Here is a 14594-nt window from a genome sequence, read left to right as displayed (position 1 = left end):
TTGGTAGTCTATGAACATTTTTTTTAAATGTAGACAACACTTTTATGAGGTCAGCAAAATATACCTGTGGGTTTCAGCCTGTGGGTATCTTTTATAAATTTTGCTTTACATTATCAAATATACAGATTCTATTGATTTGATAATGAATTTGGTTAGAAGGTGAATTTGAGCTTTTTAAAAAATAAATATTTTTGTTGATTTCAGAGGAAGGGAGAGGGAGAGAGAGATGGAAACATCAATGATAAGAGAGAATCATTGATTGGCTGCCTTCTGCATGTCCCCCACTGGAAATCAAGCCCGCAACTCGGGCATATGCCCTTGATGGGAATCGAACCTGGGACCCTTTAGTCCGCAGGCGGACACTCTATCCACTGAGCCAAACCCGCTAGGGCTGAATTTTAGCTTTTTGATGTCACTTCCCTGTTAATCTTTACCTACTTTGGTATATTTGACCTACGCATATTAATATGGTGTAATTGTAAAATACTGTATGCAACAGCTATATGGTATGCATTATTTTTCTTTTAACAGTTCTCTTAGAATTTAACCCCACTTTTTTAGCCTCATACCTTTATTATCTCAGTTGGAAATTTACAACATGCTTTATCATCTCCATCTGACAGTATGGAGACTCTTCTCTGTTGGATGGATGCTTAATACTTAGGATATTCTTTGGTATTTATGTGTTTAACTATAGTGCATTTTGACAGTTCTGTTTTCTTCTTTCTAGTTTTCAAAATTTGGGTATTCGATGTGTAAAGAAAAAAGAAGTAAAAGAAGCTATTATTTCAAGAATAAGGGCAGGAATCAATCCTTTCAATGGTAAGTATGTTTGATATAATCATTTCTGTTATTTGGATATTGGTTTATTTATGTGTTTTCTATTTGTATTTTAAACCTATGGTTAAAAGCTATCTTAAATTCTGTGTTCATTTTTCTACTTGTTGACTTGTATCTATGTCTGAATAATGAAGTATATCCAATATCTATCAGTGTTAAAAAAAATTCTTATGCTTTCTTATATCAGTGGAGATTGCCATTTTTCTATAAGAAAACCTCAGAAATGTTCTTTTTCATTCTGGAATGTAAAGCTCTTTTTAATTCAAGTATCATTGACATACAATATATATTAGTATCAAGTGTACAACATAGTGATTTGTCGTTTATATACCTTATAAATGCAAGAAGTCTAGTAACCATCTGTCACTGTACAAAGTTATTGAGATATTGCCCTGACCGGTTTGACTCAGTGGATAGAGCATCAGCCTGTGGACTCAAGGGTCCCAGGTTCGATTCCTGTCAGGGGCATTTACCGTGGTTGCGGGCACATCCCCAGTAGGAGGCGTGCAGGAGGCAGCTGATCGATGTTTCTCATGGATGTTTCTGACTATCCCTCTCCCCTCCTCTCTGTGGAAAAATCAATAAAATATATATTTTTAAAAAGTTATTGAGATATTATTGACTGTATTCACTGTGCTGTACTTTATATTCCCGTGACTCACTTATATTATAACTATCAGTTAGTTCCGCTTAATCCCCTTCACCTTTTTGCCTATCCCCCCACCTCCCCACCTTCTGGCAGTTTGTTCTTTGTATCTGTGAGTCGGTTTTGTTTATTCATTTATTTAGTTTTTTTCATTCCACAGATAAGTGAAATGATGTAGTATTTGTCTTTCTCTGACTTATTTTACTAAGCATAATACCCTCTAGGTCCACCTATGTTGTTACAAATAGCAAGATTTCATTCTTTATTACCGCTGAGTAATATTCCATTGTATATGTATACTACATCTTCATTATCTGTTCATCTGCTTCCATTATTGTATATAATGCTGCAATAAACATAGGACTGCATATATCTTTTTGAATTAGTGTTTTCAGTTTTCTTTGGATAAATTCCCAGAAGTGGAATTATTGGGTACTTCTTTGTCTCTTGTTATAACTTTTGTTTTAAAGTCTATTTTGTCTGGTATAAGCATTGCTACCCTAGCTTTTTTTTGTTTGTTTCCATTTTCATGAAATATCTTTTTCCATCCCTTTACTTTCAGTCTGTGTGTCTTTTGATCTAAAGTGACTCTCTTGGGTCTAGTTTTTTTATTCATTTAGATACCTTGTGTCTTTTAAATGGAACGCTTAGTCCATTACATTTAGGTATATAGGTATTGCCATTTTAATTGTTTGCATACTAGCTTTATAAGTGGTTATATCTTTATATGTTTGCCTTTACTAATGAGATTTTTTTTTCTTTCAGTTTCTTATTTCTAGTTTTGGCCTTTTCTTTTTCACTTAAAGAATTCATTTTGCCCTAGCTGGTTTAGCTCAGTGGATAGAGCATTGGCCTGTGGACTGAAGGGTCCTGGGTTTGATTCTGGTCAAGGGCACATGCCCGGGTTGCGGGCTCGATCTCAGTAGGGGGTGTGCAGGAGGCAGCCAATAAATGATTCTCCCTCATCACTGATGTTTCTATCTCTCTCTCCCTCTCTGAAATCAATAAACATATATCTAAAAAATAATAATAATAATAATAATAATTCCTTTTAGCCCTATAGCCAGTTTGGCCCAGTGGTTAGAGTGTTGGCCCTCAGATTGAACGATCTCAGGTTTGATTCTGGTCAAGGGCACATACCTCAGTTGCAGGATCGATCCCCAACCTGGTCAGGGCACATGTGGGAGGCAACCAACCGATGTGTCTCTCCCCCTCCCTTTCACTCTCTCTCTCAAAATCAATGGAAAAAATAGCCTTGGGTGAGAATTAATAACAACAAACATTTTTTTAAAAAAGAATTCTCTTTAACATTTCTTGTAACGCTGGTTTAGTGGTGATAAACTCCTTTAGCTTTTGCTTTTTGGGAACCTCTTTACCTCTTTCAATTCTGAAAGATAATCTTGCTGGGTATTCTGGTTGTAGGTTTTCCCCTTTTGTCACCTATATTCCCTTGAATACATCTTGCCAATCCCTTTGGCCTGCAAAGTATCTGTTAAAAAATAGCTCATAGTCTTATGGGCATTCCCTCATATGTATCTAGTTGTTTTTCTCTTTCTGCTTTTAAGATTTTTTTCTTTAACTTTTAACATTTCAGAAATGATGTGTCTTGATGTGGGTCTCTTTGGGTTCATTTTGTGTGGGGGCTCTCTATGCTTCCTGAGTTTGGATATCTGTTTCCTTTGCTGAGTTAGGGAAGTTTTCACCAATTATTCCTTCAGATAGGTTTATTGTCCTTTTCCCTCTCTCTCTTCTCCTTCTGGGACTGCTATGACATGAGTATTAGTACACTTGATGTTGTTCCTTAGGTCCCTCATTATTTTAAATTCTGTTTTCATTTTCATCTTCCAGTTGGGTGATTTCCATTATCCTTTATTCCTGATCGCTGATCAATTCTTCTGAATTATCTGATCTGCTGTTGATTTCCTCTAGTGTATTTTTGCATTGCAGTTGTTACATTCTTCAGTCCTGATAGGTTCTTTTTTTTTTTTTTAATAATTTTTATCTCAAGTTCTCACCGAGCCTATCCACTTGTCTAAAGAGTTTGAGGAGCCTCTTTATGACTATTACTTTGAACTCTTTTCTAGGAGACAGCTTGCCTTTGTTTTGCTTAGTTATTTTTCTGAGGCTTTTCTTGTTTTATTGTTTGGAACATATTCTTTTGTTTCTTCACTTTGCCTGTTTGTTTCTATGTATTAGGTAGATCAGCTACATCTCCTAGTCTTGAAAAAGTGGCCTTACTTAGAGGGTGTCCTGTGGGGCCCAGGGGTAGAATTCTCCCTTGTCACCAGAGCCAGGTACTTCAGAGGTATTCCCTGTATGAAATAGTGTGGCCTCCTGTTGTGGTTGGGCCACAGCTGCTAAGGACACACTGGTAGGCGAGGCTGGTTCCTGGCTAGGGTGGCTATGTAGCTTTGCCACAACTGTTACGGGCACACTGGTGTTCAGTACAGACTGTCAGTGTAGCTGCCTGCAAGGCCCAGTCTCAACTGTTGCAGACACACTGCTGTGTACTGGTGCTGACTAAGGCCGCCCGCCAGGTGTAGCAGGGAAGGAGTTGCTTTGGAGGGGTGCCAGCTTGGGTGGGTCATCAGGGAAATGCCATGGTGGGGTGAATAGTATTAGCATGCCCTGGCCAGTGTTGGTCAGTTGGTTGGGTGGTGGTTGTCCTGAGCACCGAATGGTTGCTGTTTGATTCCTCGTCAGGGCACATGCCCAGGTTGCAGGCTCTATCCCCAGTGGAGTGTGCAGGAGGCAGCCGATTGATAGTTTGCTCTCACATCAATGTTTCTCACCCTCTCCCTCTCTCTCTAGAAATCAATAAAAATATTTTTTTGAAAAATATTGTTAGCAAGGTTAATGAAGACTGCCAGAAACGGTACTTGCTAGTGTCAGAACAGCTAGGTAGGAGAATAAAGAAAGGGACAGTTGGCGCCCACTAGCACTTCTGACTCAAGAGAAAATTCCAGCAGATACCTGTCCCTCCAACACACACCCTAAAAGTAGTCACTGTATCACTTTCATACATGGCCCAGGCGCTTTTCGAACTGCTGCCTCTGCACTGGGGCTCAGAGCACACGCTTGGTTTCCTCTCAGCCCTTCGGCTCTCCCAGATGTAAGCCCTGTTGGTTTTCAAAGACAGATGTTATGAGGGCTCCTCTTCCTCCCAGGTTGGGGCGCAGACCCCTCACTCTTTACGGTGGGGACTTCTGCCATTGTGATATCCCTCTCACTTGTGGGTAACTGCGTGGGGGGTGGTAATAGGGTAGGCCCTAACTGAGTCTCTACCCCTCCTACTTCTCCATTTGGCTTTTTCGTTAGATCCGTAATTGTGGGAAATGTGTTCTGCTAGTCTTAGGTCATTCTCAGAGATACGTCTTCTTTATGTAGTAGTTGTAGTTTTGGTGTCAGTGAGGAGAAGTGAGCTCAGATCTTCCTACTCCACCATCTTTAACTCAGAGCAAGAGCCTTGCTCTTGAATGCCGTGTAGTTTGTCTGTGAAATGTTATTCCTTACAGTTAGTGCACTGTCCCTGCAACAAACGTGTCTCTGGATCCTCTCAGAAATGTTCTGTTTCTTTTTGAATGTGGGTGGCCTTTCTTTTGCCACTTTAGCAGACAGTATGCGCTCTTCTTTCTGAATGTTGAATAGGCATTATGTCCAGGTATTGGAGTGCATTTAACTCTAAAGCATATTGAACAGTGAAACTTCAAGCCCAATGTGGAAGAAGTTTAGAAATAGTAGAAACTATACAAAATATTTTCGCAGCATATTTCTGTATATGGCCAGATATTTACTGTTTAGTGGATTTTAATCACTGTATATTGTTTCGCTAGATAAATGATACCACGCTAAATGCTAGCATTCTACACCACAGTAGTCTCCTTATAAAGTCTTCATCAGCTACTTAAATATGCATAATTAATGAATTGAACATCTGTAACATTTTCAAAGCGTAGATTTCTTTGTCATACTTAAGACATCCTTATTTTGTTGGTTTGTGTTTTTCCTGGATGAAAAAAAATTTAAGGGGATATGATGAAAATTTAAGGAATATTCTTGTAGACACATACTATATTTTTATAAGCCATAAGGTTTGTATCTCTTTTCTCTAGGTCTTTGTTTTTCCTGCTATTTAGTATAATGTGGAAAGCAAAAGTCCCCTTCTTCCCTGTCAATCTTAACTCTCCAGAGGAAATCACTATTAAGTTTGATGTATATTTTTCTAGAATTTACTTTATACTTGTGTAGACATATATACACATAGTATTTTTAAAATAAATGGAATCATACTAATTGCCTGTTCTACTGCTTCTTTTCCCTGCACTCAGGAATATATCTTAAATATCTTTCTATATTAGTACTTATAAATCTATTTTAGTTTTTAACCGTATTCTGTTGTTTTGGTGGGTCATAATCTGTTTATCTAGACATCTATTAATGAACAGGTTATCATTCATTTTATTCAAAAGACTTCACTGAATGTATACTTTGAATTCTTGTGTGATATTTTCTTAGGATAAGTTTTCAGAGATTTCTAGGTCAAGAGTATACTCATTTAAATTTTTGATTCATTATTGAAGGCCAAACCTTTAAATAAGCTATCTCAGTCTAGATCAGGGGTCCTCAAACTATGGCCTGCAGGCCACATGCAAATACAAATATTGTATTTGTTCCCGTTTTGTTTTTTTACTTCAAAATAAGATATGTGCAGTGTGCATAGGAATTTGTTCATAGTTTTTTTAAAAACTATAGTCCGGCCCTCCAACGGTCTGAGGGACAGTGAACTGGCCCCCTGTTTAAAAAGTTTGAGGACCCCTGGTCTAGATGATGTATAAAACAGGAATAATTTGGTATAAAACAAGAAGATTATAAGAGCCACCATTAAGTACTTTTTATATTATCCAAGAGTAAATGTTAAGTGCTCTATGTACACTCTTTAATTATTAACAACAGTACTGCTTCACAGAGAACATATCTTCTTAATAATATAAAAGCACAATATGCTAATTAGACCAGATGTCCTGCTGGATGTCCTTCTAGACAAAGCTGCAGCGGGCAGGGGCTGCAGCAGAGGCGGCAGAGGGTGGAGGCCGGGGTAAAGGCCCTTGCATGAATTTCATTAGTCTCAGGTGTAAAGAGGCATATGGGCCATCTGTGAAAGATCTTGGGTTTGGGAGGGAGAAGGTATTGTTTATTTTTCGAATCCAGAACCAGGCATGATGTTAATTATAGACACTCATATAGCACTTAGAATAGTTCCTAGTACATAGTAAGTGCTTTACATTAAATAGGTTTAAATATTATATAATATACATATATATAATTTTTTGTTGTTAATCATTACCCAAGGATATTTTTTCCATTGATTTTTTTTCCTCTTTTTCTTTTTAAATGTTTTTATTGATTTTAGAGAGAGGAAGGGAGAGGGAGAGAGATAGAAACATTGATCAGCTGTCTCCTGCATACCCCCTACTGGGGAACGAGCCCACAACCTGGGCATGTGCCCTGACTGGGAATTGATCCGGCAACCTCTTGGCATATGGGTTGATATTCAACCACGGAGTCACAATGGCTGGGCTCCATTGAGTTTTACAGAGAGTAAAAGGGAAGGGGAGAGACAGAGAGAGAAACATCAATGTGAGAGAGATACATTGATTGGTTGCCTCCCACACGCACCCTGACCAAGTCAGGGATTGAGCCTGCAACTGAGGAATGTGTTCTTGACCGGAATTGAACCCGAGACGCCTCAGTCCGCAGGCTGATGCTCTAACCACTGAGCAACCAGCTAGGGCTATATTATATTTTTAAAATCATCTTATATTTTTCAACTACAGTTGACATACAATGTTATATTAGTTTCAGGTGTACAACCCAGTGATTAGACATTATAATAGTCATTTGGTGGTGATGAACTCTTTTAGTTTTTTCTTGTCTAGGAAATCAGCTGGCAGTCTTATGGGCGCTCCCCTTTTACTAGAGAACTAACTGCTTTTCTCTTGCCACTTTTAACACGTTATGTGCCCAGTCTGTTTTGTCTTCTGGATGGAAAGTATAGTGTCAGTCACTGGTGACTGGGCGCTTAACATGTTAAGAGTCTCTCTTTTTCTTTAAAATTTGGCATTTCAATTATAATATGTCTTGGTGTGGGCCTCTTTGGGTTCATCTTGTTTGGGACTCTCTGAGCTTCCCAAGCTCGTATGTCTATTTCCTTCACCAGTTTAGGGAAGTTTGCTGTCGTTTTTTCAAATATATCTTCTATTTTTTGCTTTCTCTCTATTCTTTCTGGCACCCCCATGATGTACGTGTTGGTACACTTGAAGTTGTCCCAGAGGCTTCTTATGCTATCTTCACTTTTTGGATTCTTTTTTCTTTTTGCTTTTCTGTTTGGATATTTTCTGCTTCCTTATCCTCCAAATCTCTGATCTGATCCTCTGCTTCATCTGCTGTACTGTTGATTCCCTCTAATGTATTCATTTCAGTTAAGGTATTTGTTATTTCTGACTAGTTCTTTTTTATGTTTCCTAGTTCCATTTTTATGTTTCCTGTCCTTTGTGGATGTCAAAGTTCATCTGCTCTTCCCCTAAGTTCATTGAGCAACCTTATAACCAGTGCCTTGAACTCTACAACTGGTAGATTGCTTCTCTCCATTTTGTTTTGTTCTTTTTCTGGAGTTATGTTCTTTTCTTTCATTTGGGACATGTTTCTTTGTCTCCTCATTTTGGCAGCCTCCCTGTGTTTGGTTTTATGTATTAGACTAGTAGCCCGGTGCACAAAATTTGTGCACATTAAAAGGGAATTAATTGCCCTAACCGGTTTGGCTCAGTGGATAGAGCATCGGCCTGCAGACTTAAGGGTCCCAGGTTCGATTCTCGTCAAGGGCATGTACCTTGGTTACGGGCACATCCCCAGTGGGGAGTGTGCAGGAGGCAGCTGATCGATGTTTCTAACTCTCTATCTCTCTCCCCTCCTCTCTGTAAAAAATCAATAAAATATATATTTTTTAAAAAGGGAATTAATTAGCAGAGATATTTTAATATTTCTGTTTGCCCTTTCTCTTTAATAGAAGTGTGAGAGATGAAAGGAAATTAGTAAAATGTATATGAAAATCATATATAAATTTATTAATAAAGAGTAACAAAAGGATATAACAACAGAGGCATGATATAAAAATGACAAAAACATGATATGAAAACAACAAAAACATGATATAAAAACAACAGTGATGCAAACAATGACTGATAAAGTGATTAAACTTATTCTAATATCTCCCTGTACACCACATTAAGAGTGAAAACACTTTCAGAGTGCTTGACTAATTTCCCTTGTGATGAAGTACTTAGAAATTTATCTGTAACATCACATGCTCTTCAAACTCGAGAGAAAGCAACATATAACTGACCATGTGCAAAAACGGGTTCAGGTAGGAATATGCCAACTTTGTCTAGAGTTTGTCCTTGTGATTTATTAATAGTTATCACAAATGCTGACATCATGGGAACCCGTCGTCGAATCAATTTAAATGGGAGGCCAGTGTCAGATGGGGACAAATTAATTCTTGGAATCAGAACAGCCTCTCCCTCTGCAGATCCTGTTAATACTTCAGCTTTGATAATGTTAGGTCATAATCTTTTGATAATAAATCTGGTACAAAGACCCCATGTACTATTGAGATTTCTCAATAGCATGATGATTGCACCCACTTTCAATTTTAATTTATGACACGGCATTCCCGAAGGAGTAATACTATTCAGAAATTCAATGGGGAAATTTTCCTTTGTTTCTTTGGGATGGGGCCGCAACATTAGTAACAAAGAAACCGAATTAAAACTTTATTGTGGGGAGCCGCTACAGTGTTTTGGATAGGTTCAAGCCTTGGACTGATGAGAGGGCACAGTCCTCTCATTGCCACATGCAAGTCCCAGCTTGGAGGGTAGGGCCCCCCCCCAGCACAATTATAGCTAAAAGCTGTAGTTGTAAGCTTGAACCTATGGTTCGAACACCCCACGTGCCTGAGTGATTTAGGCTTGATAGAGTTCAGGTGCATGTAGTTGAGTAAGATTGAAACCCAGGAGAATGTTTGTAAACATCTTGGTCATGCCCTTACTTTGCCTCGTAGCATCTGCTATAAACTAAAGGAATGGCTCTTGTCTGTCTTTTCTAAGCCTTTCAGCCGCCCCGCTCAGGTTCACCCCGTGCTGGGGCGGCACACTTTAGAAAGATCTGCCTCCACGCTCCCAGGGCAGGTTCCTGCCTCAAACTCCGCCCTTACAGGAAACAGCTCCGGGAAACAGCTTGGGGTAGGGCGCAGCCATTGCCAAGACAACCCCTGTAGGACTGACTGACTTCCACTCAGTCGCTGGCTATTCGTCTGTATGTGACGAACACCACCCATGGTTTTTACATAAGTAGATAGAGCTGCTACATCTCCCGGGCTTAGTAGAATGGTCTTATGGAGGAGGTGTCCTGTAGAGTCAAGTGGCACATCCTCTCTGTTCACCCAAGCTGGACATTCCAGGTGCACCCCCTTTTGGGCTGTGTACCCACTCCTGTTGTAGTTGAGCCTTGATTGCTGTTGGCACATCAATGGGAGGGATATACCCCCAGGCTGAACAGCTAAAAGGACTGGCTTTAGCCACGTGTAAGATCAGTTTTGCAGAGGCCCACTCAACAGAGCAGGACTTACTTCAGTGGGACTCTGGTGCCCACTGAGTCTGCCCGGTGAGTGTGTGCCTGTGGAGGTGGTTGGGTGGTGCTTTGATATGGCCCAAAATTGTCCCATGGTATGCTGGCTCTGGGACCTTCCAGGAGGTGCAGGCCAAGGTCAGCCACCGGCATGAGCTACAAAGTGACCTGCAGATAACTGCTACTTGTGCTGGGCTTCGAGGTGCCCAGGAGAGGCCAAGCTTCAAACCAAGGTCAACTGCCACTAGTGCTGGGCCTGGAGCCACTTAGTGAGAGGTACAGGCACACTGAGGTCATATGCTGCTTGTTGAAGAGATTCTGGGAAAGTTGGAAGCATGAGCCAAGATAGGCCATTCATATTGAAAAGTCACCGCAGCCCAGCTGGTATGGCTCATTGGTTGAGCATCAACCTATGAATCAGGAGGTCACAGTTTAATTCCCAGTCAGGGTGCATGCCCGGGTTGCAGGCTTGATCCCCAGTAGGGGGCATGAAAGAGGCATCCAATCAGTGATTCTCTCTCTTTCTCCCTCCCTCCCTCTCTCTCTGAAATCAATAAAAATACATTTAAAAAAAAAAAAAGGAAAGAAAAGCCACTGCAAATAGCTTGGATGGGCTGGCAAATTGAGAGGGACACAAGTCTCAGGGAATCACCAGGTTAGTGTCAACTGTGTCTGCCAGGTTGATGGAGACTCAGATCTGGCTCTGTGGGGGGAGGGCTCAGAAAAGGAACAATGGCCTCTGCCAGCACTTCTGTCTGGAAGAAAGCTCCCCATCCAGCTCTTGCCCTGATGCCAGACAATTCAGTTCCTCCCCTGTGTCCCTGGTGCCTTTTAAGCTGCTGTCCCAGCACTGGAGCTTAGAGGAGTGAGTCTGAATAAGTCCATGTGCAGGCCCTTTAAGAGGAACATCTGGGACTCCAGCAGCCCCATGTCTCACTCAGCCTCAATCCTTATTGGTTTTTACAGCCAGAAATTATGGGTACTTGTCTTCCTGGCATTGGAACCCTGGGCTAGGGGGCCTCACTTCTCAATGGGGACCTCTGAAGCTGAGATATCCCTCCGGACTTTTATTCACTACACGTGAGTGTGGGACTCGCCTGTTCTGCGTCTCTGCCCCTCCAGTCTTGGTGTGATTTCTTTAGCTGTCGGACTTCTGTTCAGCTAGATTTCAGGCGGTTCTGAATGATGGTTGTTCTGTAGTTTAGTTGTAATTTTGATGTGATATAGGAGGATGCAAGTACTATGTTTACCTACATTGCCATCGTGATCAGAACACTTTTTAAAAAATCACTTTATTTTGTTTCCTCATATGTCTGGTTATTTAAAATAGAATATCAGTCATTGTATGTGAAAAATTGTAGGGATTTTAGTTCTAGGATGTTATCTCCTTTCAGAAGATTTTCTTGTGGTAGTGGCTGATTTAAGGTATTTGAAGCTGGTCTTTCATCCTGTGAGTCTCTAGTGTCTTTCCAGTTAACCCTTCCATCCAGGGTATAGTTGGGTTCCTCCAGGGACCTCAACCAAAGCATTGAACATTTATCAGATTCCCCATCCTCGGCAGACCCTGAACTCCCTGTTTTCCCCTTATAGTTTCTTGCGAGTTCATCTCAACCTCTCATCCTCTTAGCCACCTCTTACAAAACTGGCAGATTATATCTGCAACAAAAGAGCCCTCTTGTTCTGAATTTACCTCTCTGGATTTCTGTAATGATTGTGATTTTATGGTATTTATCCCTATTCTTGGCACAGAGCTCCTAAAATCCTTGGAATTTGCTAAACGATAAGAGCTAAAAAGGTAAAAAGAATGTCTGTTGTTTCCATAACAAGCCTCTTTAAACACATCTGAGTTTATGTTAATGAGGTGACTTGAAAAATACCTAATTGGGGGGGGGGGGGGGCGGCTCTGGTTGTCAAAGGAACCAATCAATTGGGCTCTTAGAGTTGCACCATTCAACCTCATCCCTTTACCTCTGGAAAGAGGAAGGGCTGGAGGTTGAATTAATCACCACTGTCCAATGATTTGATCAGTCATTGTTCAAAATGAAGCCCCCATAAAAATCCTAACTGAAGGGGCTGGGAGAACTGGGTTGGTGAACATGGGGAGGTGCTGGGAGGGTGGCATTCCCCGAGGGTCATGGATGCTCAGTGTAACTTCTATGTACCTTTTCTTATGCATCTTTTCTGTCTGGCTGTTCCTGAGTTGTTTTCTTTTAGAATAAACTGGTCATCTACTATGTCATTTTCTTTCCTGAGTTCTGTGAGCCGTTCTAGCAAATTATCAAACCTGAGGAGTGGGTCATGGAACTCCCAATTTGTAGCCAGTCAGTCAGAAGCATAAGTGACCACCTGGACTTGTGATTGGTGTCTTAAGTGTGGGGTTGAGCAAGGTCTTGTGGGATTGAGACCTTGCTTGTGGGATCTGTTCGAATCCCAGGTGGTTAGTGTCAAAACTGAGTTAAATTGCAGGACACCCAATTGGTGTTCTGAGAGTTGGAGAATTGCTATGTGTGAAAAAACACACAGACATCAGAAGTGAGTAAAGAGAAACAGGAGTGTTTTTCTTACAGTTCTTCTATATCCTAGCCCCATGATTCTTCATGATCTTATTAGCTCTTTGATGCCTTTAGAGGACTTTTGTTTCATAGTTTGTCCACCTTTTTTAGTTCTTATGGTACAGCTGATCCCAATTTGGTAATGTCACCTGCCATTACAAAAATAGAACCTCCCTCTGTTGATATTTACTTTATAGTTTTCTTCAGCAAATCTTTGTTTACCAGGCCTTTCCTTAATTTTTCAGTTACTCACTCAAAAAGTTTTTTATTTTCTTAAAAGCTTAAGAAAATGTTTAATATGTATTATACATATGTGTTCCATGTTTAGTGAAGATGCATCAACACCCATTCTGCTTTCATGGAACTCAGCCTGATTGGGTAGAAAGAGGCATATGTAGAGGATAATTATGCAAGACATATTTGAAAAACAACAACTTTGAATGTGTAAGAGAGGAATATAGGTCAAGGTTGCACTGACTTAGAGAAGAAAGATATATTCCTTCCAGTTCAAAACATGGAGTTTCATGTACCATTTTAAGAGATTTTAAATGAACTTTTTATTGGGTCTAAGTTACATACAGTTAGATCTACCCAAATATATCCTCCCGTGGAACACCACCACCATCAAGATGAGGAACTTTCCCACCACCACCACCACCACCACCCCCAAAATGTCCCCGGTCCCCTTCCCGTCAGTTCTCTCTCCCTCCTCTGGCCCCAGTCAACTATTCGTTTGCTTTTTGTCACCATCAATTAATGTTTTCTAGAACTTCATATAAATGGAAGCATAAATATATTTTGCTCAAAATGTTGTGGAGTTACATTCGTGTTGGGGTCTATAGCCAGAGCCTGTTCTTTAATGTATGCTGTCACAGTTTGTTTCTGTCACTTACATAGGTTTGTTTTTAAACTTGTCAGGTGCACTTAGCTAATAATTTATTTTTTGTATATTGATTACTCATCTTTGACATTCATAAACATTAATGTCTTGAATTCTAAATGTATAAAGCTATAAAAAAATGATTTTGAAGAGGTAGACCTCTCATTGCCTACATAATTGTGCCAGTAGAGTATGCTGCTGGGACACAGGTGTTTGGATCATACATCACATTTTGACCTTTTATTTGTATAAATATGTTCTAATAGACTCCTTCCAATGCTAGGCTTAATAATGATGATAATGGGATAATTTTAAATCTTGTGATAGCTACCGAGACTACAAATGTAGTTTAAATAAAAATAGGCAAAATTATATTGTAGTTTTTATTATTGTCTGTAAGACTATTTGGATTTTAGCTGTTTTCAAATTTTAATACCCTCTTAAAAATAAAAGTTTTCATAAAATTTAATATGTATTTCATGCTTTTAAAAATATGACTATGTTATTATGATTTATTGCCACAGCTTATGGTATTCTTTGAAAAGGCAGAGTAATATTTTCCTTTGGAACTGGGTTTTTTTTTCAATGTCAGTTAGCAAACATTATATATTCTTTCATAAGGAATGTGTTTTTATATTTTCTAGAATTATAAAATTTTCCTGCTATAGGGTTTGTTTGCCTGTTTTAAACAAAACAAATCTGTACATAAAATTTCTTATACAAAGAAAGCTACCTTATCTCATCTAGTACCTCTTGGTATTTAATTCCTAAAGTGTTGATCCAAACTTCAGTAGACACTCCTTTTGTCACTTGATGCAAAATATATGTAAACTTTTCTAACAGAGTTCAGTTTTTAAGAGCCTAGGCTCTGGATTCAGTTACCTGAGTCTGAATTTCTCTTCTGCCACTTAGCTGTGAAACTTGGGACAAGTAATTTCATTTCTTTAAAATCAGTTTCTCATTGTAAAATGGGGATGTTAGTCATTCTTGTACA

General features: G+C 39.6%; 1 protein-coding gene across 5 annotated transcripts in view; it reads left to right on the top strand.

Moving 5' to 3' along the window:
- REL (REL proto-oncogene, NF-kB subunit) overlaps positions 1 to 14594 on the top strand; it is a 39067-nt gene that overhangs the window by 19250 nt on the left and 5223 nt on the right. For all 5 annotated transcript variants that reach the window (XM_059659725.1, XM_059659723.1, XM_059659721.1 and 2 more), the window contains exon 4: positions 731 to 822. In XM_059659725.1, the coding sequence (XP_059515708.1) occupies positions 731 to 822 (92 nt within the window). The remainder of the gene's footprint in view (positions 1 to 730; positions 823 to 14594) is intronic.

This window comes from Myotis daubentonii, chromosome 12, assembly GCF_963259705.1.
Source record: "Myotis daubentonii chromosome 12, mMyoDau2.1, whole genome shotgun sequence".
Taxonomy (NCBI): domain Eukaryota; kingdom Metazoa; phylum Chordata; class Mammalia; order Chiroptera; family Vespertilionidae; genus Myotis; species Myotis daubentonii.
This window is presented reverse-complemented; position numbering and strand designations above follow the sequence as displayed.